The sequence below is a fragment of the Sus scrofa genome, chromosome 12 (genome assembly GCF_054392235.1).
Source record: "Sus scrofa isolate SSC_HxYL_T2T_F1_AM1 chromosome 12, Sscrofa_HxYL_maternal_Yorkshire_Landrace_v2.0, whole genome shotgun sequence".
In the NCBI taxonomy this organism is placed as follows: Eukaryota; Metazoa; Chordata; class Mammalia; order Artiodactyla; family Suidae; genus Sus; species Sus scrofa.
In genome coordinates, this window is record NC_139394.1 from 60,712,203 (window position 1) to 60,738,758 (window position 26,556).

Here is a 26,556-nt window from a genome sequence, read left to right on the forward strand (position 1 = left end):
TCTTTGTACCAAGCAACCTAGTGGATTAACTCTTACATTTAATATTCATTTTACCATTTTCTTCAGTCCAGTTAGAAAATTAAGCTGTTTATAACTTAGTGATCTTTTCTTTTTCTTTTTTTTTTTTTTACTTTATTTACTTTATTTAGAAAGTAAAGCTATTTGGAGGTTATGGATGATAAGCCCGAACCTGGACCCCTAAGTGAGAGTTCAGAACTTCTCTTCTCCTTTGGAGTTATAGCCGATATTCAATATGCTGATTTAGAAGATGGCTATAATTTCCAAGGAAACAGACGGAGATACTACAGACACAGTCTTCTTCACTTACAGGGGGCTATTGAACACTGGAATAAAGAAAGCAGCACACCCTGTTGTGTCCTTCAGCTTGGAGACGTCATTGACGGATATAATGCGCAGTACCGAGCGTCGGAAAAGGCGCTAGAACGTGTCATGACCACGTTCCAAACGCTGAAAGTCCCAGTTCACCACACATGGGGGAATCATGAGTTCTACAACTTCAGCAGAGACTACTTAACACACTCCAAACTGAACAGCAAGTTCCTGCAAGACCAGATAGCTCATCATCCTGAGACCGTGCCTTCAGAGAATTATTACGCTTACCATTTTGTACCATTCCCCAAATTCCGGTTCATTTTACTCGATGCTTATGACATGAGTGTCCTGGGCGTGGATCAGTCTTCTCCAAAATACCAGCAGTGTCTGAAGATGCTGAAGGAGCACAACCCAAATGCGGAATTGAATAGTCCTCAAGGTGAATTATTCCTTTGAGCTGAGAGTCTAATGCATTGTCTTTAAATTCTCCAGCTACCTTTTATTCAGCAGGAAGATGGACGATGAAGGTAAAAGTATATTGTCCTGTTGTTCAGGGTCAGGATTGCTCACAAGCATTATGGCACATGGATTGGTGGCAGCTGGTTCAAGGTTCATTTATGGAACAGATAATCTGAGCACCTCACCTGGGCCGGGCACTCCTTCCAGGGCAGCTGTTCAGGGCTGTAGGCAATACTGACAATACCACCCTTTTCCTTTACGGATGGGGTGGAAGAAACGAGAAGAAAGTGGGCAGGACAGATAATAAATGATAGTGATACATGCCACCAAGAAGATACAGTACCATCTTGTAGAAGAGAACCAGGGCTACCATTTTAGCCACGTGGCCAGAAATCGGCTCTTTGAGGAGAAAAGCATTTCAGCTGAAACTTAAATGACAGGAAGGAGTCATCCCTTGGGAAGAGCAGGTGGGGCAGTGTTCAAGGCAGAAAAACAAACATGAAGGTGCAAAGCAGAGTAAGACACTGTTACTGAAGAACCCAGAAGGGCGCTGGGGTAGAAGGTGGTTTTGGAGTGGCTCAGTAGCCATGGTTCAACCGTCGGTTTTATTTTCATTGGGGAGGGAGGGAGGGAGGGAGCAGAGACACGTCGGGATTAGGAGGAAGATGCCGTGTGACGTTGCTCTAGGTGCTCGCAGTTTCCTATTTTAGGTCAATCTGCTGCCAGATGTTCCTAAAGAAAAGTACAAGGGTCCCCACATTAGCTAAGTTTGAACGCCCACGTGAGGGAAGAATTGACATTTGATGGGTCTAAATTGCTGAATTCATTTCAGGACTTTCTGAGCCCCAGTTTGTCCAGTTTAATGGAGGATTCAGCCAAGAACAGCTGAACTGGTTGAATGAAGTTCTTACATTCTCTGACAAAAACCAAGAAAAGGTGGTGATTGTGAGTAAGTATTTAATGATTTGATTCCATGAACATTTCAGACCGTGGGTTTAATTAGGTTTTAAAGCATACAAACAGTCTTTAATATCGGATGTCCCTTTTTATAAAATGAAAGCTAAGTTTAAAATTTTTCATTGAGAAACAATCTGAATATAAAATGAACATTTAAGCCTGAGTCAGGAAAGAATTGTAAAAATAACAAAAACATCTTGCCATGTATTGGAGCCTGTGAGTTGGCCTTTGAGGTTTCAGAGTAGAATTTCCCCGAATGGGATCAATTTCTGTAGAAGTATGTATATAGTAATATATACATGTATATATATGAAACGTATATATATAGTCCAGGCCCCAGACCACATCCCACCCTCAGGAGACCTACCTGTGGGTGCAGTGGCCTCTGCTGCCCAGGTGAAAGCAGAGCTGGTGTCACAGGAGGCTCATCTGGCAGGTCTGTAACTGTGTCCACCATGTTATTGCAAGGAAATAAAATTTGTTTTTGTTAGAATCATGTTTCGCAGACATACTACCATCAGAGGTTATAGGAATCTGGAGGTTCTTAAAATCCACCCAGATATAGATGTGTGCATGTCACCCACACACGTACACGAAGAGCAGAATTCGGATTTGCAGTATGGCTGGTGTACTTGGTTTGGGGGCCGACATTAGCTCTCATGTTTAAAATTGATGTGACCTGATGGATGGGAAGATTGGACTGAGGGTCCAGGGACAGGGTGCCATCCTGGCTTTTGTTTCTGTGAGCTGTGAGAGCCTGGACAAATGCTGAATGACAAACTGCAGTTTTCGGAAGTACCCTTTATGGCTCAGCTAGTGTCCATGAGGATGTGGGTTTGATCCCTGCCCTCGCTCAGTGGGTTAAGGATCCGGCGTTGCCATGAGCCAGTGTAGGTTGCAGATATGGCTGGAATCCCATGTTGTTGTGGCTGTGGCCGGCAGCTATAGCTCCAGTTCGACCCCTAGCCTGGAAACTTCCACATGCTGCAGGTGTGGCCCTAAAAAGCGGGAAAAAAAAAAAAAACGAAAAACGCACAAAAACCCCTGCGATTTTCTCATTCTTGCATCAGGTGAAATGGTGAACATGGAAACTCTCTGAAAAGGACAGACTGTTTAGATAGTTGATAATAGAAAGTTATATTTTTTTATAAAACTATATCTAGTTTTTACTTACTAATCTTTCACCGATGGGTAAAAACATGAGATGGAGTTGGGATGTTTCTGGAACATCAAATGTCATTCAAGGCTTAGAAAACAAAAGGTGCCTTCAGGGGTTGTAGGCATGACCTGACACTGTTTGGCTCTATAATAAATGGTCTCAAAAATGCAATACTTCTTGTCTTGTCTCTGCTTTTTGGTTTTCACTGCCAGGATGACCTGTTACTTGAGAGAATACTGGAGCTTAAAGGGACCTAGAGATCATATAGTCAAACCTTTTAGTTTTAAAGATCAGAGAACTGAACCCAAGGAGATTAAACTACGTAGCTCAAATCATACAGCTGCTGAGTCTGGAGTCCCCTTTCCTTGTCTCTGCATGCTTTTCCCATCTTTTCACTTCTGTCCATGTACCTGTCTGCATCAGCACCTCTTCTGTAGATTCCGTTTTGTTCTCAGCTCAGAAACTGGGTGAACAAAGCTTCCACAGCTGAGTGCCTTGGATGTTCTTTGGAAATGTTTGAAGTGGCTCATGGACATTTTCTTTTGTTTCTGTTTGCTTTTTCCCTTTCATTTTGGCTACTCAGAGGTATTTGGCCTACTCACGTTTTGGCCATGCACTTGGAAGGACAGAATTGCTATTTAACTGAGATATGGAACACTGCAGTAGGAGGGGTTTGGGGTAAAGAATTCAGGTTTGAAAATATTAAGTTTCAGATGCCTGTCAGATTGAGGTGCCTGTTACACATCAGCAGAGATGTTGAGTAAGCAGTATGGACATATGAGTCTGGAATTCAGAGTGGAATTTTGGGCTGGATGTATAAATGTGTAAGTTGAAAGAATACGGATGATTCTTAAAACTACATAAAGTACTAAGAGCTCACCAAACCAGTAGGTGTAGGTAGAGCAGTGAAGCCCAAGGCCAAGCCTCTGGGCCCTCCTGGTAGGACACCGCAGAGTGAGGAAGCAGCACAGAAGAGTGAGAATCCGAAGCCATGGAGGTTGGGGAAAATGGAGGGGGACAGCGGTGTTCTGGTTACATTTCAAGGAGAAGGGAGCAACTGAATGCATCAGATGCTACAGGGACTTGGTGGATGAATCCAGCACGGCATCTAGGTCTGGAACCCCACACAGTCTCCTTGGACTTGCGGCCTTTGTCACAACCTGAAGAGTGGTTGTCAGTGTGTTTGTGTGTGTGTGCGCGTGTTTCTGCATGCACATGTTATTGCCTCTATTTTGCTTGTATTGTAAACTAATAGAAATTAAGCAGAATAAAAATATTCAGAATAAAATCAAACAATAACAGAAGAAAAAGGAAAGTGATTTAGTGGGGAGAAGCAAAGACCAGTGAGCTAGCGTACCTCCACTTCAGAGTAAAACCATGGCCTGGTGTATGATATGCCCTCATACGAGTCTTGGCACCAGGAATTTGAAGTTCTCCTGGCTCTACTTCCAGTATCTCCTGTGGAACCTAGTGTGAATGTCCCCTGCTTGACCTTAGTTTTCCCACCTGTAAAATGTCTGTGGCCATCCTGATCTCATGGCATGTCAGTTCTTTAAAAAAACACTGGGGAGTTCCCGTTGTGGCTCAGAGGTTAGTGAACCCGACTAGTATCCATGAGGTTGCAGGTTCGATCCCTGGCCTCGCTCAGTGGGTTAAGGATCCAGCATTGCCGTGAGCTGTGGTATAGGTTGCAGATGCAGCTCAGATCTCACGTCATTGTGGCTGTGGCGCAGGCTGGAAGCTACAGCTCCGATTCGACCCCTAGCCTAGGAACCTCCATATGCTGTGAGTGCGGCCCCCAAAAGACAAAAGAAAAAATACATTGAGTGTTTACATAAATAACATAAACCCCATTGCCCCATCCCTAAACTGTTTTATTTAGAAGGAGTTCTCTCTGCGTGCAACGCGCGTTCACGTGGGGAAATCCTCGAGACTGGGTCCCAGCAGCATCGGCCTGCTCTCCGGCTGCCGTGGCAGACCCCCGCCTGGGCCGCCCTCCGTCTTCCCGGGTGTTGGGACATCTCGAGACCCTGCCGGCAGTAGATCTCAGGGTTTCCACCTGTACAGTGGCCTCTCCTCTCCCTTCTCTGTGCTCCAGAGACACGGCTGGAGATCATCTCGTTTCTCGTGTGTGCGGATTCTCTCTGGTCTCCGTCCATAATGAGTAGCAAGATAGGTTTTCTTGTCCTGAGTACGAGAGGTTTTAGCCTTTTTTTTTTTTTTTTTTTTTTTTTTTTTTTTTTGGTGAAAGGTACTTCTTAATTGGCTCTTAACTCTTCTTCTCTTTAACTAACAGGCCATCTTCCCATTTTCCCCGAGGCCTTGAACAGTGTGTGCCTGGCCTGGAATTACAGAGACGCCCTGGCCGTCATTTGGTCTCACAAGTGTGTGGTGTGTTTCTTCGCCGGCCACACTCATGATGGTGGCTACTCTGAGGATCCGTTTGGTGTTCACCACGTCAACCTGGAAGGGGTTATCGAAACGGCTCCCAGCAGCCAGGCTTTTGGCACAGTCCATGTCTATCCTGACAGAATGGTGCTGAGAGGGGAGGGCAGAGTCCCGGACAGAATTATGAATTACAAGAAGGAAAATGCCTTCCCTCGTTAGTCCGATTGTGTTTTGTTTACTTTTATAGAAAGGTAGTGCCGTAGCTTTGTGGTTTTGTTATGCCCCCGCCCCCCGATACTCAGTCTCATTGTTTAGTATCCTGTTTGCAACAAATAGCAGTAACCGGCTTCAGTGTGTGTTAGCTCAGAAGATACTCTGAAATGTCATTTTTGGATAATATATCCCGTGCTGAAATTGGAAAGAAAATGAATGAAAGTAGCAAACTGAGGTGGGAGATAATAGTCCCTTGAAACAGACTCTATTTGGCCTTACCTAAGACTTTTTTTTTTCTTTTCTTTTCTTTTTTTTTTTTTACTTTTTATAAGAAGAATGTATTCATTCACTACATTAGCTATGTAACATAAAATTTATAATAAAAAATCCATAAAATAAGCTCAGGTAAACTGTTTCTGTTTACCCAGCTGTGTGAATGAGCTTTGGACATTTTTTGCTCAGAGCACCCATCGTATTTTTATTTTTACAAATTTAAATTCTTGTTTTGTAAAAAAAAAAAAAAAAAAAAAATCACTAGTTACTTCACATGTGAATGAATGGCGCCCGCATTCACACAGGTGAACGTGTGGTCTCCCATGCTGACCTCTTAGCATTCCAGCCAAAGCAGGACCCAGTGCCGCTGCAGCTGTATGCCGGCCAGCTTCCCGTCTGGGCCCCCAGCGGGTGCTGTGTGCCCTGGACTAGGTGAACAAGTTTAGCCTTGACCCCCTTTATAGACAAATGGAACATGTCTTGTTGAGTTGTCATATATTTGAAGGCTTATTTGCAGAAACACCCGATGGCAAATGGGGACTGTTTAGGTGGTTAAAAAAAAAAAAAAGAAAAAAAAGAAAAGAAAGAAAAAAGTGTGATTCAGGGCCTAAAAATCAGGAAGACAAAAAACCAATACTAGTTGACATAAGTGTGCCTGCTGAGTGCCGAGGCACTTTGGGGGTAAGAGGTTTGTTAGTTTCCACTGGCTGCTGTAACATATTACCACACCTTGGTGGCTTAAAGGACGTATGTGTGTTCTCCTGCAGTTTTGGAGCGCAGAAGTCTGCGGTCGTTTGCGCCGGGCTGAGATCAGGTGTTGTGGGGCCATGCCTTCTCAGCAGGCGCCAGGGGAGACTGTCTCTTTGTCTCTTCCAGCTTCTAGAGCTGCATCTCTTGTACTCCTTGGCTCATGCGCCTTCCTCCATCTGCACAGCCAGCAAGGGAGCATTGTCTAATCTCTTGCTGCTTCGCTGCCACATCCCTTTCTCTTCTTCTGTCTAGGAAGCCGTATTTCCCTGCCTTCCTGTTAATACGTGTGATTACACGGAGGGCCCATCCAGATAAGCCAGGATCATCTCCCCATCTCAAGATCCTTCAGCACATGTGGGCAGTCCGTTTTGTGCTGTGAGGTCACAGTCATAGGCTCCAGGGAGTAGGATTGGGCATCTACTGCAGAGATGACTGTAATCCCCTCCCTGTGTTCACTGCCTTTCCATGAGTTAAGAGAGATCCACAACCCTGGACACAAATGTGGGAAGAGAGAACTGTGGGAACATGGAGGCGGAATCTGGTTTTGTTTGGAGGGGAGAGGGATGCCCTGAAGAAGGAAGCAAAGTGGTCTAAAGAGGCGTGGAGGTGCGTTTCAAGTAGACAGAATAGCAAAGCACCATGGGATATGCTGCGTTTGGGAGTTACCAGCATTGCTATGAGGATTCACCAAAGTGGTGCTGGTGGTGGCAAGAAATAAAGCAGGAAAAGGACAGGCTAGGGCTACGTGGTGCAGAGTCCTGAAGGACGAGCCCAGAGTTAGAGCATAACTTGTCAGGCAGTGAGGAACCCTTGGTTTCTGAGCCAGGGAGTATGTGATGAAATTATGTGTCGTGCAGGCAGTGGATACTGAGAGGCTGAGGCAGGAGAGTGACTGGGAAGAGAAAAGATTGTAGGGGTGGGAAGACAGGGTTTGACTCAAGATAGAACCATTAAACTTAGGAATAATACTTACATTCAACTGAAAAGTAAAGTTTAAAAGCAATTTCAGTAATACTCTCTTCAAGTTAGTGCCTTCTGTGTGGTTATGGAGATACAAAAGGAACTGTATCGTCGGAGAATTCGTAGAGTGATGTGGGAGATGCAGACATGATGAAAGTTTATCTTGAACATTATTTTTTATTTTTAATTAGAACATTAGAGGCTTTTAAGCACAGAGTCAAACATTAATTGGAGAATGGGTAGGCCCTTCTGCAGAATTTGCAAGTAAGTCTGTTTCTTTATGTCTGACTGATAGTTACACCAAAGGAGGAATGAAAACCATAAACGTGCAAGGTTGATATACACCAGAACACTGAAATCCTTTATATGTACTTCATTGACCCCTAAAATACATTTCACTTTAACATCAACTGGATTTTTTTTCCCTTTACCCTCATCGAAATCTTGATAGAGAATTTCTGATTCTTCCGTGGCTACTGTTTAAAACAAAGAACATGCATACCTCGTTTAACAAATATTTATAGACTATTTAATGTCGTATTAAAGGCAATAAAAAATGAAGAGACAAGCTCCCAGACTGATTTTCACTTTCTTGATATATGTTTGGCACTAATACTTTTTTGAGTCAAATATTTCCTAAATCTCATGAAATGGTATCGACTGTGGAGTTGGATGCTGGCATGTGTAAAAGAGTTGCCATCCATATGCTCTAAAACAGCACCGCACAACAGGGCTATAACTTGAGCCATGTTAGTAATTTGAAATATTTTAGCAGTCGCATTTAGAAAAGTAAATAGAAGCTGTAAAATTCATTTTAATAATATATTTTATGTACCCCAATACATCTAACATTATTTCTACATGTAATCAATACAAAAATTGTTTACCTTCTTTTTATACCAAGTCTTCAAAATCTGGTGTGTATTTTAAACTTATCATCCATTTACTTGGTCACTAGATTTTCATTGGCAACACTTGGTCTGTGTTCAGATATAAAATTTGCAGTTGAAGTGGATGCACACAGGCAAGTTGTTCCAAACAGACTTCTAACAAGTGTTCCAAACACACACGTTTTCTGGTTCACTCCACAGTGTAGCCACGAAGATGGTCGTCTTGCCAGAGTAATTTCTGGCTTTCATTAAAAAAATAGGCGTATAGATTTTAGTCTTATTTTTCATTTATCATGTACTTCATATTCCCTATTTCTTTCTTTCTTAGTCCCAGATTCCTTTTTTCTGGCTAACTTGGGTTTCTTTCCAAGACATGCTTGTTCACTTGGTTCGCCTGGAGTCCTCATTTAATTCACGGCACTGTACCAGTGCCCTATAATGTACAGTCCTCTTTTGAACGCCTGTTTGTATCCTTCTATACCCCTGCTTCCCTCTGGGTTATTCCGTGCAGCACCTCGTATTTTCAGAGTGCTCTCATCTAGTTTCATCCTTGCAGCTGTAGAAGTCGGAGGTCTGGTATTAATCCTGTTTTATAAGGAATTACCCACAAGAGGTTTATGTATTTGCCAGAGTCACATGGACAGTGATAAAGCTAAGTCAGCATTCTGTTTCTTAACATTTGTTCTGCCTTTTCTACTACACTATGACACCCCAGAATGTCAGACACATGTCTCTTCCTAGACCCATCCAGTCCTGTGTTGTAGGCAGCCTTAAAAAGTTCTTAGGATTTTTCTTTTTCAATCATCTCTAGTATTAATTGAAATCACCTCAAATAAACCCCTAAGAAACTGGCTTATTACAACCGTGTTTATAAGAAAATTGCAAACCCTCATTTTAAGAACAGGATTCTTCGTGTCATTTAAATGACTGTCTTGCAGTGAGCTGGCCAGGAGGACCGCATCTCCTTGTTGACGTATATGTAGACCCATGAGATAAATGGGAAAAGAGCAACTGCGATAGCAATGGCCAAGCGAATTCTTCCACCAGCTGGATTCCTGTCAAGACATGCAAACGTTATGAATAAAAATCCAATGAAATTATGAATTTCCTTGGTAACAAATAAGATCGAATTTGGTAAAATAGATCATTCCATTTTTGTACAATCTTTTTTCTTTTTCTTTTTAAAATTGAAATATTCTTTCTTGTAGTTCTCTCTATGTTCTTACTGCAAATTCTTGGCTTTTTAATGTGTGTTGCACGTGGCTTTTCCTGCTTTACTTAATGATGTCTTTGCAGGAACTGAAGTCATTGATTAAGCCATATTAAGATGGACCTTCTCCTAAAGATCTTTGTGTCCTTTTAAAGAAAACTTTTCCTCTTCAAGGTTTTCAAAATACTAAGTTTTCTTCCCTAAAAGTTTTACTGTTTTGCTTTTCACATTAGATCTGTAATCCCCCTACAGTTGATTTCTGTGAAAGTTGTAAGGTATATGGGTTGTTGCACTTTTCTCCATGTGGGTATTCCATCGATCTAGTGCTGTTTATTGAAAAGGCTGCCTTGCTTTGCCACCCTGGAGTGCTCCGTTGTCCTGAGTCAAGGGTCTGCAATATAAATACGGATCTGTTTCTAGATTCTTTTTCGTTTCGTTTGTTTATCCTTTGCCAATATGGATTTATCTTACACTACCATAGGATAATTATTTAGGTGTCTTTATTTTAATACTTAGGTCTTCTTTAATTTCTCCCATGTTTTATTTTTATCATTTTGCATGTAGAGATTTTGCATATCTCTGTTAGATTTATTCCTGGGGAGTTGGTTTTTTGATGTTATAAATAGTAACTTTTTTTTTTATCATTTTCTGTTACTTGCTGAGAAAAATACAGCTCATTTCAGTATATTGACCTAGTATCCAGCAATTATGCTAAAATCACTGATTTGAATCACTTTTTAAATTCTTTTTTTATGTTCTACATATGCAATTACATCATCCAGGAATAAGGAAAATTCAAGTTTTCCTTTCCAATCCCTGAGCCTTTTATTTCTGTTTCTTGCCCTAGTATTAGCTGGGACAAGAGCTAGAACAGTGTTGAGTAGCCGTGGCACCAGAGGCCATGTCTCCTTTCTGATCTGAAGGGGAAGCTTTCAGCTCACCCCTGAGTGCTTTGGTGCACACACCCTCCCTTTATCAGAGTGAGTTCCTTTCTAGATCTGTTTTCTGTGAGCTTTTATCCTGAATGGATGTTGAATTTTATCAACATAGATTGAGAAAACAGGTTATTTCTTCTTTTATTCTGTTATTGTGGTGAAAAACATTAGTTGGTTTTCGTATGTTTAACTGTTTTCCTAGAATAAATCCGCCTTGGTGCTTGGGTCATATATCACAGGACTTGATTTGCTAAGAGCAGTTTAGGGTTTTCCCATTTGTGCTCATGAGTGAGATTTCTGTGTGATTTCTTTCTTTCCTTTCTTTTCCGGTGATGTTCTAGTCCAGTTTTGGTATCCAGGTTATTCTGCCCTCATAAAATGCACTGGAAAGTGTTTCTCCTCTTTCTGTTCTCTGGAAGAGTGTGTTGGAGGTTGGCGTTGTATCGCCCTTAAATGTTAGGTAGAATTCTGCAGTTATGGCATCTGTCTAGAGTTTTCTTTTAAGAAAAATTTATATTATGTACTCAGTTTCTTTAATAATTATGGGACCATTTTGAGTATTTCTTTTTGTGTCAGTTCTGATAAATTATCTCTTTCAAGGAATTTGTCCATTTCATCTACATTTTAAAATTTATTGGCAAAAATTTGTTCATAATATCCTCTTAGGATTTTTTAAATGTCTATCACATATGTAGTAACTTTCTCCTCGTCATTCCTGTTATTGTTATTTATGCCTCCCCTTCCTCGCTCTCACTCTAATTATTTTCCCTTTTTAGTCTTGCCAGGGTTTATCAGTGTTATTAATCATTTCAGAGAATGAATATTTGGCCTTCTTAATCCTTTATTTTTTAATGTTGATTTTTCATTTCATTGGTTTCTGCTTTTAGGTTTATTGTCTTCTTGTTTCTTTGGGCTTAATTTACTGTTCCTTTCCTAACTTCTTCAACTGAAGAATTCCTAACTTCTTGGAAGCTTAGCTTATTGATTTTCAGCCTTTCTTTTTCTTTTTTAATATATATATTTAAGGCTATAAATTTCCCTCTGAGCATGCTTTTTAGCCACATTCCACAAATTTTAATATGTAGCATTCTTATTCAGTTCAAAACATTTTCTAGTTTTCATTGTGATTTCTTCCAAATGTTATCTGGAGATGTATTTCCTAATTTCCGAATGTATGGTGATTATCTAATTATTATTTTTGTTAATGATTTCTAGCTTAATTGCACTGTGGTCAAAGAACATGCTCCATAGGATTTCAGTTCTTTGAAATTTTTTGAGACTTCAGGACTCAACATAAAGTCTTTTGTGTGATTATTCAATATGTACTTGAAAAGAATGTGAATTCTGCTATTCTTGGTGCTGGTGTTCTGTATAGGCCCATTGAGTCAAGTTTCTTATCGTGTACCTCAGGTCTTCTATATATTTATTGATTTTTTAATCGTGTTCTATTAGCGACTGAAAAAACAGTATTAAAGTCTCACAAGGTGATTATAGATTTTTTCAGTTTTAAGTTCTGTCAATTTTTATTTTATCTATTTTGAGGTTATGTTATTAGTTATATATACTTTTAGTAAGTGGTGTTGAGATCACTAGATAGCCAAAAGGGAAAAAGATAATATTGGATCCATCCTTTGTACCTTTACATTAGGATAAATTCTAAACAGTTCAAAGATTTAAATGTAAAACTGAAACCATACACATATTAGGGAAAAACAAAGGTAAGTTACTTACAGCCTGTTAGGAAGGAAAATTTTTCTAACTATGACCCTAGATCCAGAAGCAGTAAGGAAAAGGATTGATAAATTTGGTTACATTAAAAAAAAAATTTTTTTTTCATGGCAAAGTATGCTTTCCATAAGCAAAGTAAAAGGACAGTAAGAAACTGCCAAAAAAAATTGTTAGATTATATTGCAAAGGTACTAGCCCTAGTTTGTAAAGAGCTTCTAAAAATGGAGAAGACCAACAACCTTAGAAATTGTTTAAACTGTATCTCTTAGAGATGAACCAACATCTACAGAAAAAGAAATGCAAATGGCTTAATCATATGAAAATATGCTCACCTTTGCTCCTATTAAGAGAAATACAAATGAAAACTACCCATTTCTCAACTATCTGATTGGTAAAAAATTCAACATTTTGGCAGTACACTCTGTTGGCATTATTTTTAACACCAAAAGATTGAATATAATCTGAATGGCGGAGGGCTGGAGGGATGAACTGTGGACCCATCAGCAGAATAAGGAAAGTCTTTATATTACCACAGAATGATCTCCAGGAAGTAGTAAGGGGAAAATCAAGAATACAGTTGTGTATAATGTACTACTGCTTATCTCAGACAAGCAGGAGTACCAATAAGTGCACGTATTTGCTCCACTAAGAAACCATGGAAGGATAAACCATAAAAGTGAAAAAAGGTTCAGCTACAGAGAAAGGGAGGATGTTTAGGGGATAGAGAAGCTGGAGTTCTTTGAATGTCCCTTGTCTTGTAGATTTGACTTTGGAACCATGTGGATATTTTACATAATTATAAAACAAAATTAATCTATTTTTAATAAAGTACCCCTAGAAATCGAAAATAAAATGAAATAAATGAGCTTAACTGCGTATTCACCTAGTGGGATTAGCACACAGACTGAGTATTCCAAGTAACCTGAGTGTCTCCCCCTTGGAGAGATGTTCCTTAGCAGCAGCAACACAAACAAAACACCTGTTTTTAGTAATCATATTCTTATTCTGAGATTGTGTTTATATTGTGGGATGAGTCAAATGAGTTATGTTGAAGTCATTGAGGCTAGAGATTTTTTTGACATGATTCAAAGGAAATACGGATTTAAGATTGCTGACAAGGTTAAATGAAAACTTGTGTTCTTGAATTTGAATTGCTAGGATCAATATGAACTCATAAAGTAAATATATATATATATATAAATATACCTATATGTTTTATCTTTAAATGTATATCTTCATATATGTAACATATATGCATATATGTTTGTTCCTCCCACACACGTGTATGCACATATATGTGGATTTCCTAGTATTCTCTACCAAAAAGAACCAACCCAACCCAGTAGCAGTGAGCACCAACTGTGCCCCGAATATTGACCTCTAAGGATCATTACCTACTGAAAGTAATGAGGGCTTTTTGGAAGAAACAGTCGATTCCAGGTTGATTCCAAATCTTAGCTTGGAACAGTTTGTCATACCAGAAAGCAGGAAAACAATCAAAGCTTACTAGGGTCATGTCAAACAGAATTCCAGAGCCAGTCTAAATCAGTGCCACTGGTCAAAGATGGGACAGTTAACACATCAATAAAGATAATAATTGCCACGGATTGAAAAACATTACCTGTGTTGAAATCCATGACTTTATAATGGTAATATTAAAACCACAAATCAGCCAAACACAGTAGTCACTTTTGGGAGATGTCCAGGCGAGAAAAACTCATTATTCTGAAAACTGGTAAATTAATATAGAGAATCAACTTTTTCCTCTTATGGACTGTATCTCAGAATAGTCAAAGAATTGATAAATAGAAGTTTGACTTTATAGAAGTTTTCCAGACAATAATCAACAAGTGGTATAATTTAGAGTGTTGCCATTTTGCACCTCAAATGAATTAACGGATTTAGGCAGCAGTCATCAAAGATTTTATATTAACGTTACGGAGAAACAGCTAGATATTATGTACAGTATGATGGAAGTACATAACACCACATGAAGTGGTCTTGCTTAGTGGTGATGATGATGAGAAGAAGAAAAAGAAGAAGAGGACCAGGATCTGGCCAAGCCTCTAGATCACCGATTTATCGGAAATACAGAGCACAGAGGAACAAGCATTTATAATACAACTGTGGAAATGTGAACACTGGCTGAAAGACTCATAATACTGAAGAATTACTGTTCTTTTGTTTTTTGTGTGTGATAGTGGTAGAGTGGTTATGTTTTACGTGCTTATCTTTTGGAGATACATACTGAAATATTTAAGTATAAAACAATATGATGTCTGGGATTTATTTCAGCATGATCTAAGTGTGAGAGGACAGTGACGATAAAGCGAGATGGGATCTATAATGACAATTACTGCAGCTGGGTAACGAGTATATCTGAGTTCATTGTATTTGTCTCTCTGCTTTTGTATATGCTTGACTATTTCAAAATAAAAATTGAAACAAGGTTTTTTTTTAATTACTAAAAAGAGTCCTCCTTTCCTCTAATGCTGACGTTATAGTCCACTTCTAGTCTTTCTGTTTCTGTACACTTAAGGGTTCCCTCTTGTAAGCATTATTAAATTGGGTTTTTAATCTTTTTATCCATTTTGAAAACCTTTTAATCTTTATTGGAATATTTGGGATGCTTGTATTTAATGTAATTTCTCTTATATTTGAGTTTATTCGCTAAACATCTGCTTCCTGTTTTCCCTATCTGTCCTGTGTTTTTTCTCTTTTCTTTTCCTGCCTTTTGTACTCCTTTCGTTTTCTTTTCTTTTAATGGTTACCCTAAGGATTACTACATAAGGCCCTGACTTATTTTTTTTCTTAGATACTTTCCTTTATTATATAAAATATTTTAAAAGTATGTTTTATGAAAAATAACTATTATGAAATTAAAATTTTTTTCAATGAATATTTTATTTTATTATATTTTATTTTTTTGATGTTCCAATAGCCTTTCTTTTTTTTTTTTATGCCTTGACTTATTAAAGTCGACTATAAATTGGTAATTTTACTCTTCCCAGACAATTCAAGGACATTCGAGCACTTCTGTTCTATTTGTCTCCTTCCAGTGTATATGCTATAGATGTCATACATTTTTATTTTTATATGTTTAAACCTAGTTTTGTTTATAAAGTTAATATTCACTTATATGTACCCACAGTTTTACGTTTTGTTTGCTATTCACTCTTCCCTAAATCTCCAAGCTTCCTTTTTTTTTTTTCTTTTCCCTTTTTAGGGCCCTACTCACAGCATATGGAAGTTCCCAGGCTAGAGGTCGAATTGGAGCTGCAGCTGCCGGCCTACACCACAGCCACAGCAATGCCAGATCTGAGCCATGTCTGTGACCTACACAGCTCACGGCAACACCGGATCCTTAACCCACTGAGCGAGGCCATATCCCGCATCCTCATGGATACTAGTCAGGTTCATTACCACTGAGCCACAACGGGAACTCCTCCAAGCTTCCTTTTGAAATTACTTTTCTTCTCCCTGGAAAACACCCTTTATACTGGCCACTCCCAATGGTTACCCTCGGCCACACGGGAAACTCGTATCCGTAAAAGTATGAATGACCGTGAAACACTAAAAAAAACTATTGTTAGCTTTCATTAGGAAAAGAAAACATTTCTTTCGGAAGATTCCTCTTTACATCTGTCTCAAGATTCTCACTGGCCTACTTGATCTGACCAACCTTGAACACATCTGATTTTAATTGATGAGTTGAAAACTTACTCTGATGAACTGTGACACAGGCTCATCCATGCTGTGATAATCACCAGACCAAACAGCTCCCTATAAAATAGCACAGATTTCATATTTTGAAGTGGCTGCAAGTGAAATGCAAATCATTCCATTTTCTCCCTGACAGTTGATTCTGCTGATTGTCAGATGACTTCCTTCAAGATATATAGCATGTACAGAATATTTTCAAGTCTGGCTGTGATTCATAAATTCCTTTTTTTTTTTCAGGTATTTTAAAGCCCTATATGAAAATAAATTTCACCTTATGGGGCAGGTATGAATTTCATGACTGTTTCCCAACTTAAAGGTGAATGAAAAAAACAACAAAACAAAAAAAAAACCCCAAAACAGAGAAAAGTCACTTATTTCATGTCATGAGGAGGAATACTTCAGCCAAGAAGACAGTCCCAGATTTGATCAGGCAGTCTTTTTACATTGTTTTAAAGGGGTCAGTGTTAGGCAGGTTGAGCTGACATCAGTAATTTAAGTACATTGCAGGGGATTGGGTCACGTGTTCGTGGAGAGGAATTATGTGCAGTCTGTCTAATGATTTTGTGGTGGGTATATGCTTCCAGAAATACGTATTAAAAGGACATACCTTTCACATAAGAGTAGAAAATAATCATAGTTGCCTAAGTACCCCTGGAAGCCCCACTTTGATTTCACCACACCTCGTGGGTTTCACGTTGGTGGAGGTGATTCAGACCATTTGATCTGTGTTCCCGTCGTCAGCTCACTGACCTAGTTTCCCCGAGGACTGGGGCCTGTAACGAAGCAGCATCTCGCACCACAGTGGTGGTGGTGCTTAACCTCCAGGTCTCTAAACCGTGCTGTCGGCAGATGTCAGCAGTGGGATGGAAAGGAAAGGAAGGGGACTCTCGGGCCAGGGGGTCAAGGGTGGGAGCAAAGGAAGAGGTGACAAGTCAAGCGCCAACCGTGGTGACAAAGGGAGGAGAGGACATGCGACATACAAGGGCCAGGCTGACCACACTTGTAGATAAGATTTGGGCTTGGACCAAGGCTGACTCCAAAGGCTGGCAGAGCTCAACTCATTAAACGGGCCTATTACTATCTGCTCTCCTCGCTCAGGACAAGGGGGCCACCTGTAATGCAGCATGCAGTGGCCGTGGACCATGGCAGGCAGAGCTGCGTTTGAATCCTGGCTCCATTTCCTCAGCTTCTTCAGCCTCTAAAGGAGATGACCTCTTCCCTGCTCCTCATGGTGTTGGGGGAATTGAATCCTCCTCAGCATCACAGATAAAGGAAGAGAACTCTCAGTTCTTCCCCACTGCTTCCATAGTGTGAAAATCGCTGCTCACCTGCCTTCTTCCTCGTGGAAGATGTTCTGTTTTGTATGAAGCAAGAGGTTGTATGCCAAGCCGGCAGCCCACACGATGCAAAAGAGGATGTGTATTGTACAGACACTCTTCCAAATAAAGCTACCTAAAAACAGACACACTGGGGCTGTTAATCATGGAATCACATCCCAGAGCAAAATGGTCTCTTCGTGCTGGCTTTGCCATAACCTGCCTTCAGGGAAAGCGTTTAGAAAAGGCTGAGGGGTTTTCTTTTGACTTGAGGGACATCATAGAGGTTAAAGCAATATTTATAAACTTAAGTGGACATTTATTATTTTGGTTGCCCGGCATCTTCCCTTCCTATGACAATGACCCTTACTGTTTCTGGGATCCACCCTTCACACATTCCCTGTCCATGTGTCCCAGACGACTGGACCTTCGAGAGCTCAACCATTGTATTCCGTCCCCTCGGTGACCATCCTTTGTCTCGGGATGAAGAGGTGCCGAGTCAGGGCCAACAACTCCATCCCCAGCTTTTGTGGAGCCGTCAGGGAAGTGGCTTCTAGACTCTGTTGCACCCGTGGGGCAAAGACGTGAACTTTGAGCAGGAGGGCTACCACGTGGATCCCAGGACTGAAGTGCAGTAGACGTGGAACTAAGATTGCAGGGACGTTTTTGTTCTGCGACACCACAGGTGCCTGAAGCCAGCACCACCCCGGGGCCTTTTCAGTACAGGATCCTAATTAGCTTGCAGGCCATTGGAGTTGGGTTTTTTCCTTGCTTGCGGCTAAATGGAGCCCTAACGGATACACCTTGAAGGTGTAAACAGAGCTCAAGGGTCCTGAGCACGAGGGACAAGATTTCTCCACACCTAGATGGGCATCATTAGCTTTATTCTGAGGCCCTGAGAACTTTCAAGACCCCTAGAAGCTGAATTTAAAGAAAGTGAAGAGTAATCTGCAGGACTGTGAGTCCTCATTAATAAGAGAACGTTGATAAGCCATGTAATCTTTTTGTTCTTGTTATAGGACACTCTTTCATAGAATGAAACTGTCCAGTGAAGGTTTATTGAGTTTTTAGGGTCATAAAAGGTGAAGCAGATATGTTTTTGCCCCTCATTGAGGTAGGTGGCCTGTGGGCCACACAAACCAGCTATTTTAAGTGAGTTTTTTCTATGTATCCTGACCTGGGATGTATATGTAAGGAGTCCAAGGTTACAGAACAAGTACATGATAAAGCCTCTATTTTACAGCCTTTCATTCACTCAGCAAGCATTAGGTGCCCATCATATTCCTGGCCATGTCTAAGCTAGGCTTGAGTTGGACAGGATCCTTCTCTCAAGGGGTTTACAGCCTAGGAGGAGGAAACGCACGGAAGCATGCAAGACCCTGGTGGGGTTACTGTGACCTACATGGGGAGGTCAGGGAGAGCATCACTTATCAGTGAACAAATCTTGAGATTTTTTTTCCCAGACCTTATAGACAGTTTCTATACAAAAGAAGCAGTTTAGATACATAGGTGTTGATGAATTCAAAATCTGAAAATGATTAATAGTCATATGGGGAGAAGAATTTGTATAAATACATAGTAGACATTGTTCACCACTGAGTGGAGACACAGGGTTGGCAGTTTGATGGTTGCCAATTTTCCATTAGCTTGGTGGCTTAAGAAATCAATGCGATGACCCAGGAAGCCTTTCTCTCCTAAATGGCATAACTCTTGCTCCACATCAGCCTAAGAGATCGTGGGTTCCAAATTGAGAAAGACTGTCTTGGTATGGCAAGTCCTCAGTGGGTTTTCCTGAAGATGGGTGAGGATGATCTAGCTTAGAATTCGCCTCCTCTGATGATTAGAAATGAGAAGAAAGACCTGAGAGCTCCATTTTTCTCTTGGGAGTTGGGCAGATAGACTCTTACTGTTAAAAGGAAATTTGCTCTATCTCCATTCAGAACCGAAGGTTCATACCTGTGACAAGAGGGTTAAGTCCAACCAGCAGGGTCAGCCCGGCAGGAATCGTATACACAACCTTTTGGTAAAAGAGGAAATTATGTGGGTTAAGAAGAATGCCCAGTATAAGAAATGGTCAGAGGCATCTGTGGCTGCCTTGCTTTAGGATTTACCTCTAGCTTTCAGTAACAGCTGAGGAAGCCATAACCTCTGCTTTAATAGCACTTACTTACTATGTCAAGCTGTCAAGCTATATATATATATATACACACATATATATACACATATATATATACATATATATACACATATATATACACACACATATATACATATATATACACACATATATGTACATATATACATATATATACACATATATACATATGTACATATATATACACATATACACACATATATACATATATACACACATATATATACATATATACACATATACATATATATATATACATATATACACATATACATATATATACACATATATATATATATATATATATATTTGTTTTTTTTTTTGGTGCACCCATAGCATTTGGAAGTTCCCAGACCAGAGATTGAACCTGCACCACCGCAGCAACCTGAGCAGGCAGTGACAATGTCAGATCCTTAACCCACTGTGCCACAAGAGAACTCCTGTCAGGTTATAATCCTGTCTGCCTTCCTCCTAATCTGTAAGCTGCTCCAGGAAAGACATTCATTTCCAAGCTCTAGCATTGAGCAGAGTTTGGGCTCAAGACACAGTGACCTCCTAATCTCTCCCAAACAACATCCATGCTTAAATGGTCTTTTCCTACTTTTCAAAAAAATGCCCTTTGAAAAGTAGGGCACGAGCAGCCATAATTAGCTACATGGCCTTGCTGGGTCTAACCCCAAGGACCCATCCAGCCCCATGGTCCACCTCTGCAAGTGAGACCACAGAAAGGTTACCGACAATGTATGAATCACATGTGCCCACTAAGATCAGGCTCTTCATTTGGAAACTGCTGATAAGTTGGTTTGGAGTTAGGAAGACTGGCCCTGCCAGATCCTATTTTTAAGCCTCATTCACAGCAAAGCAGGCAAGAGTCTAGAAAAACCTGTTGCTTACATGTTGTGGGCAGAAGGCAAGTGGGGGGTGGTAGAGGCAAGGGGGCTCCCCCAGAAATGTAGCTGCATAGCCACATCGATTGTGTTGCTTAGTTAGAAACCTTTAGTTTATTTGGAAGTTGTCAGAGCTGAATTTAAGGAGTTTGCTGTCTTGACCCTGGGGAGAGAGAGCATCTGGATTGTGGACTGTTCATCTTCCCTCTCTGTCCCTGATGAGGACTGGAATTTCAGCCAGTGCAGACATTTGCAAGGACGGTCATGCTGCTGAGGGTTAGACCCGACCTTCACAGGTATATGCATTACCTGGAGAACTTCAGATCCAGAGTTCTCTTTGTGGCTCATCCAGTTAAGAACCTGACGAGTATCCATGAGGGTTCGGGTTTGATTCTTTGCCTCACTCAGTGGGTTAAGGATCTGTGACCTGGTGTAGGTCATAGACGCGGCTTGGAACCCGTGTTGTTGTGGCTGTGGTGTCGGCCAGCAGCTGCAGCTCCGATTTGCCCCCTAGCCTGGGAACTTCCATATAGTGCAGGTACGGCCTTTTAAAAAAAAAGAAGAAGAAAAAATGCAGATCTGATTCCAGAGGTCTGGGGTAGGGCCCAGGATTCTGCTTTCTAGTGACCCAGAGGATGCTGCTGCTGTTGTTCCAAGGGCTACACTTAGAGCAGAAAGGGGTTACTTTCCCCAGTGAAAACTACATGACTTAGCTACTGAGGGAGAGACAGACAGAAGTTAAACACATACACATCCTACAATATTTAACTGTGCTTGCCTTAAGAAATGTTGGGCAGAGGAGTTCCCATCATGGCGCAGTGGTTAACGAATCCGACTAGGAACCGTGAGGTTGCGGGTTTGGTCCCTGCCCTTGCTCAGTGGGTTAAGGATCCGGCGTTGCCGTGAGCTGTGGTGTAGGTTGCAGACGCGGCTCGGATCCCGAGTTGCTGTGGCTCTGGCGTAGGCCGGGGGCTGCAGCTCCGATTGGACCCCTAGCCTGGGAACCTCCATATGCTGCAGGAGCGGCCCAAAAAATAGCAAAAAAAAAAAAAAAAAAAGACGAAAAAAAATGTTGGGCAGAGATTTTTTAATATGCATTCAAATATATCAGATATCTGTGATTAATAGATTGAGGTCTAAAATCTGATGTTAATGTATTTTAAACACATGAACACAGCTTTTAAACCCAGTAATGGTTTCCCATGGTAGTGGTGCCATGCTAATTCTTATTTAAGTGCTTTTCTCAATCTTGAATGAGATGAGGATTTTTTTTTATGAGCAGAGAGACTGAAAATAAGTGTTTTTCATATACAAGTAAAAACAATGCACAGTGTAAATACTAATGGACTCAGTTGAACCCACTTATGGTCTCGTCCTTTTTCCTTTTGTTGGTAGATTTTTTTTTTTTTTTTTTTTTTGCTTTTTAGGGCTGTACCCACCACAAATGGAAGTCCCCAGGCTAGGGGTGAAATCAGAGCTACAGCTGCCGACCAGAGCCACAGCAGCCTGGGATCTGAGCTGTGTCTGTGACCCACACCACAGCTTACGGCAACACGGGATTTCCGACCTAGTGAGTGAGGCCAGGGATCCAACCCACATCCTCATACAGCAATGGAAGAGATTAGAGGCAGATCAAAGAGTTAGGAGGGACCCTCAAGGGTCCACGTGGGAGGGAATGGAAGGCTAAACAAGGGGTGAGGAAGGATGTCTGTGGGGGCCTGGTGCTTATTACTGTTCATATTATGTTATATGAGTATGAAGTGAAGGGTAAAATGTACAGACACTATATAGAGAAGCAATTAGACCCACACTGTTTCTGTTGAGTTGCTTCGTTCTTTGTTTTTGTTCTTGTTTTTTTTAAGGGATCTCAAAGACAGTGGTGAGGAACAGAGATGTTAGGCATGACAGGTTTTGAGCAAGGGTGACTCAGAATGATTCTGCTGGTGAGGACGTGGTGACTCAGGAGGAAGAGTGGGATCTAGAGGGAAAGACACTGGGCAGAACCTCGTTTGTAATTGAGGAGCCAGTGTGATATATAGGTGGACAGATGTAGCAGTCGTCTGGAATTTCAACATTAACCATTAAGCTGGACACGTGAGACCTGTCTGCAGGGAAGTAACCCTTGGAACTAAGGATGTGGATCCGAGTGCTGAGGAAGAGGCACTTTGATTTGATGCAGGGGCATGTGAATCTGGACAGTAAGAATATTAGAATGTGGTTATATCATATTTATATCCACATATAATACAAAATAAAATATGTAATTCCAAGTGCTTTCATTTGTTGCTCCTCCGTATGGAGGCAACATTATCCCAAAGCCCAAAATCAGCCTCATTGGTGATATCGTACAGTCTTGTGTTTCTGTAGTGAAAGAAACAAAATCCGGATATTTCAAAAAATGTGTGAAGTGATCTCCCCCTCCTCTGAATGGTTCAGTCAGAGCATAGGTTCAATGTATACTGTAAGTTTTATGGGCTTTAATTACCTTTTATGACTGTAACACTGAGTTAGCAGAACCACAAACGTTAAGCCTGCCATTTTCTGGTCAAATATTTGTTGGCGTTTCTGGGTAGAAATTCATGAGGATTGGTTCACTTGACCTTGAGAAGGTCTACTCTGTCTTCAGAAAAGTGTACTCAGCCCATTTTATTCAAAGGAAATACTGCTGAAAGGCCCCCGTGTCTCTGGAACATTCTGAATTCTCTCTCACATACCTACATTGTCAACCTGATCCTTCTCCTCCTAACCTTTTAGGAAAAAGAATTGGCTTTCTAAGTTTTTAAGTACACAAAGCAGGGAGGAGGGCAGTGAGCTCAACTGTGTGTCCTTACACCGTTCTTTCAAATGTGGGCTAGCCGGGCATACTCACCACCCACAGTTCTGCGTCTGGGTCATTCACCTGCAATGCCAAAACATCAGCATTAGCGACATGCAGTCCCGGCCCACTCCAGTATCTGGTCTGCTCGCTACTCATTTCAGGCATTCATTACAGGCCAGATGCTACCGTGGGCACCCAGCATACCAACGGGAGATAGGCACAGTCCAGCAGATCACGAGGGGGCAAGGGGCTTCTACCAGCACGTGCCTTGAGCACACAGCCACACACACATTCTTGTGAAGAACTGAACAAGGGCTCCGAAAAGGGCGAGCGAAGCAGAGTGGGTGTTTGTGTTTTAAGGAATGAGGAAAGCTGTCACGAAGGGCCTGCAAAGCGGACTTGAAAGGACAATCAGCTATGAAGGGTTTGTTCTTCTCCTAGGCCCCCAGCAGTGCTCAGCCCCGCCCCCAAGGCTGCCTTTCTAGAAGGGTGCCGGGGCCGCTTCTGCTCAGGTCCCTGCAAGGGGACACACGCCAAACCAGCGCCTTCCAGCGTGTGAGCAAAAGATCACGTGAACAATCTGTGTCTCAGCTGGGGACAGAGGGGGGGTTCCCGACGCATCACCCTAAGTCCCGTCCTCCCCGTAGATGGCCCGCCCCTGCGACCCCGCCGGCGGGTTGGTCCACACCGCACGGGACCTGGAGGCGGAACTGGGGGCCCGGCGCCCCTTTCCCGCCGCCTGGCCCGGGCCGCTGACCTGCACGAAGGCTGCCAGCGCGAAGAAGGCGCCCATCAGCCAGTTGCAGGCGCGCCACAGGCCCTGCGCCCAGCCCCCGGCCGCAGGCTCCATGATCCGGCAGCGAGGACGGGGCGGGGCGCCGGTGCACCGGGCGGGCGGAGCGGGCGGCGGATCCACCCCGGCCCTTCCCTTCCCTTCCCTCCCCTCCCCGGAAGGCCCTCGGTCGTCCGGGCGCCACTGGCCGGCGCGCGCGCGGGGGGAGGGAAGGGAAGGAGCGCCGATCCGGCTCGGGTTCTCTTCTCCGCAGACGTGGCGAGGTGTAGGTATTCTCATGCACACTTCGCAGACGCGGAGACTGAGTCCCAGGGCGTCTGGGCGACTCGTCCAGCGCGCACAGCTCGACGGTGGGCGCCGGAAGGCTTATTGGAACCCAGAGAGGTGCAACTCCAATGCCAGTTTTCACTAAGGCTGCCTAACTCATATTTTTTTAAAAAAATTAAAGGAGAGGGAGGGAGGAAGAAGGAAACAGAAAAATAGAGGCGTGTGTGTGTTGCGCTTTCTGGTTAGTGTTTGTGCATCTCTTTTCAAAGCTCAGAAACTTTCAAAGCCCTGTAAGCATTATGGTAATTTCGTAGAGTGAGGACGGTTATATTAGCATCTCACGCAGCTCACTGCTTTTCTGGAGACAGGCTGTTTTATCTTAATGGGCTTTTATGATCCAAGGTATTTACATATTCTACATATTTACAGTTCTTTCCCCCCACCAAAACCAGCCAAATCTCCACACGTATTGCTTATGAATTTCTTAGGAACTAAAGACACTTGGAATATTCACTGTTCTCCCCTCACTTGTTTGACAGTCTTTCTCTGTTTTGTAATTTACCCTTCTGATGAGTTCTTCCCTGTGCTCATTTACACATCCATAGGCCTCATCAGTTTTGCTGTTCTGAAGAGTCTTTATCACTGCACATCTTGAGCATGTGCTCACCAATGCCACTGCATCGGGAGGCTGGGAGGCTGGGACTTTAAGGAGATAACTATGATTAAATAAAGTCATGGGGGGCGGGGGCTAATCTGATGGGGCCGGGGCCCCTTAGAGGAGACACATCTCCCCCTCTACCCTCACGGTGGGAAGGCTGGCCATCTACTGGACAGCGGGAGGGATCTCACTGCAGACCAACCCTGGTGGCACCTCTGTCTAGGCCTCCCCATCTCTAGGGCCCCCAAGGGTGGTACATTGTCACTACAGGAGGAGCAGATGCTGAGCCCCCTCCCACCCAGACTGGACATGGCAGCCAGTGACCCATATAAGACACAGCCACAGCTCAAACCTCTGCTTGCAGGCACCCCTCCCTCCTCCCTCCCCCGCCGCCATCCCGCTGTCCCTCCAGCTGATCCAGGCACAGTCCTGAGCACTGAGTGTGGAAGGTGAACTAAACAGGTGACCCCAACTGGCAGTCTTGTGTGCTGCCTGTGGCCCCGCCGCCCTGGCTGCCAGTGGCTCCGAGGTTAAAGCCTCACACTTGGAACACTGTCCCCGAGGTCTGGCCTGGCAGCTGCCACTTCTGCCCTGTCCCCTTCTTTCCCCACCAGTTGTCACGCACAGCACCTTCTGGACAAGGCCTTCGATGGCTCCTCAGCATGGCTGGAACACTCCCCCCCCCCACCGCCACTGTCCTCACTGTGGCTCACGCACACTCTCAGTTCCTTGAGCCACCCTGTCACATGCCCTCAGCAGCTGTCCCAGCTCCCCTTGCAGCACCGATCATAATGGCAGTGAAACAACTAATTGTGCTATTTGTTGTTTGGTGTCCATGTAGCCCCTGGACCGAAAGTGCCATGACATCTGCACCTGTCTGTGTTTCCCGGTGCTCTCCCAGTGCTTAGTAGAGCAGAGCAGGCTTTGGGAACTACTGGACGTGAGTGCACAGGCATGAAGGCAGGGCTCGAGTCCTGATCAGCATCGCACATCCTTTAGATATTTTTATTCCCAGTGTCCAGATGTGGGAAGTAGGGTGCAATAACTGGCCCAGGGGCTTCCGGTTAGGAACAGCTGGGACTGATCCAGGAACCCAGAGCTTTCTGATTTCACAGACGAGGCTCTTCACAGCCATGCCTCAGACCCAGTTTTCTTCAGAAAATGAGCAGATTCTTAACAGAAAGGCAGAAGCATCCTAACTAGAAATTCATTAGAGGATAATTTCTTCTATTAAGATAATCATTGCAATCAGCAGGAGGATGGATAAACAATCTGTGATGCATCGTTAATGAGATACGAGTAGCACGCAAGGAAAAGCGACTACCAGTAGCAGGCTATTGCATCGACGAATTGCAAAAGCATTATTCTGAGCTAAACAAGCCAGACACAGGGAATTCATGCTCCAGGATTCTATTTATGTGAAATTCTAGAATAGGCAAAGCCTTTGATGGTAAAAAAAACATCACATCAGCGGTTGCCTCTGGGTGGGGGTGGGAACCAAGTGGGAAAGAGCACGAGGGGACTTTCTGGGGCGAATGTTCTGTATCTTGATGAACGTCTCAGGTACCCAGGTGTGTATGTATTTGTCCGAATTCAGCGTTTGTGTGCATGTGATGATGTGTTACTTTATCAGTTTGCAAACGTTGTCTTGAAAAAAAGAAAACCTCCTGGAACTCCCACTGTG

At 42.6% G+C, this 26,556-nt stretch overlaps 2 protein-coding genes across 20 annotated transcripts in view; one reads left to right on the top strand and one right to left on the bottom strand.

Moving 5' to 3' along the window:
- The window catches only part of ADPRM (ADP-ribose/CDP-alcohol diphosphatase, manganese dependent), a 192,443-nt gene that overhangs the window by 6,754 nt on the left and 159,133 nt on the right, over nt 1-26,556 (top strand). For 2 of the 17 annotated variants that reach the window (XR_014821876.1, XM_021066275.2), the window contains exons 2-3: nt 331-772; nt 1,625-1,741. Coding sequence is in view for 13 of the 17 variants with exons in the window: in XM_021066275.2 (XP_020921934.2) it covers nt 331-772; nt 1,625-1,741 (559 nt within the window). In the remaining 4 variants the exon portion in view is untranslated. Of the gene's footprint in view, nt 1-149; nt 861-1,624; nt 1,742-5,204; nt 13,109-13,565; nt 14,727-16,215; nt 16,262-17,076; nt 17,442-26,556 lie in introns of those variants that run through there. The other 15 variants (XM_084986189.1, XM_084986190.1, XR_014821878.1 and 12 more) reach the window with 15 other exon arrangements.
- On the bottom strand, nt 856-24,018 carry TMEM220 (transmembrane protein 220). 3 transcript variants are annotated; one of them, XR_014821883.1, is made up of 7 exons: nt 23,912-24,018; nt 23,206-23,235; nt 19,251-19,311; nt 17,307-17,430; nt 15,979-16,038; nt 2,117-2,193; nt 856-1,524 (listed from the first exon to the last, which is right to left on the bottom strand). XR_014821883.1 is itself a non-coding variant. In XM_003131997.6 (6 exons), the coding sequence occupies exons 1-6, from the start codon at nt 24,002-24,004 to the stop codon at nt 9,302-9,304; spliced, it is 504 nt and encodes a 167-aa protein (XP_003132045.1). In that variant the 5' UTR covers nt 24,005-24,018; the 3' UTR covers nt 7,650-9,301. The 3 variants fall into 3 exon arrangements, 2 of the variants coding, with proteins under 2 accessions (XP_003132045.1, XP_020921938.1); XM_003131997.6 differs by lacking the exons at nt 856-1,524; nt 2,117-2,193 and adding an exon at nt 7,650-9,437; XM_021066279.2 differs by lacking the exons at nt 856-1,524; nt 2,117-2,193; nt 17,307-17,430; nt 19,251-19,311 and adding an exon at nt 7,650-9,437.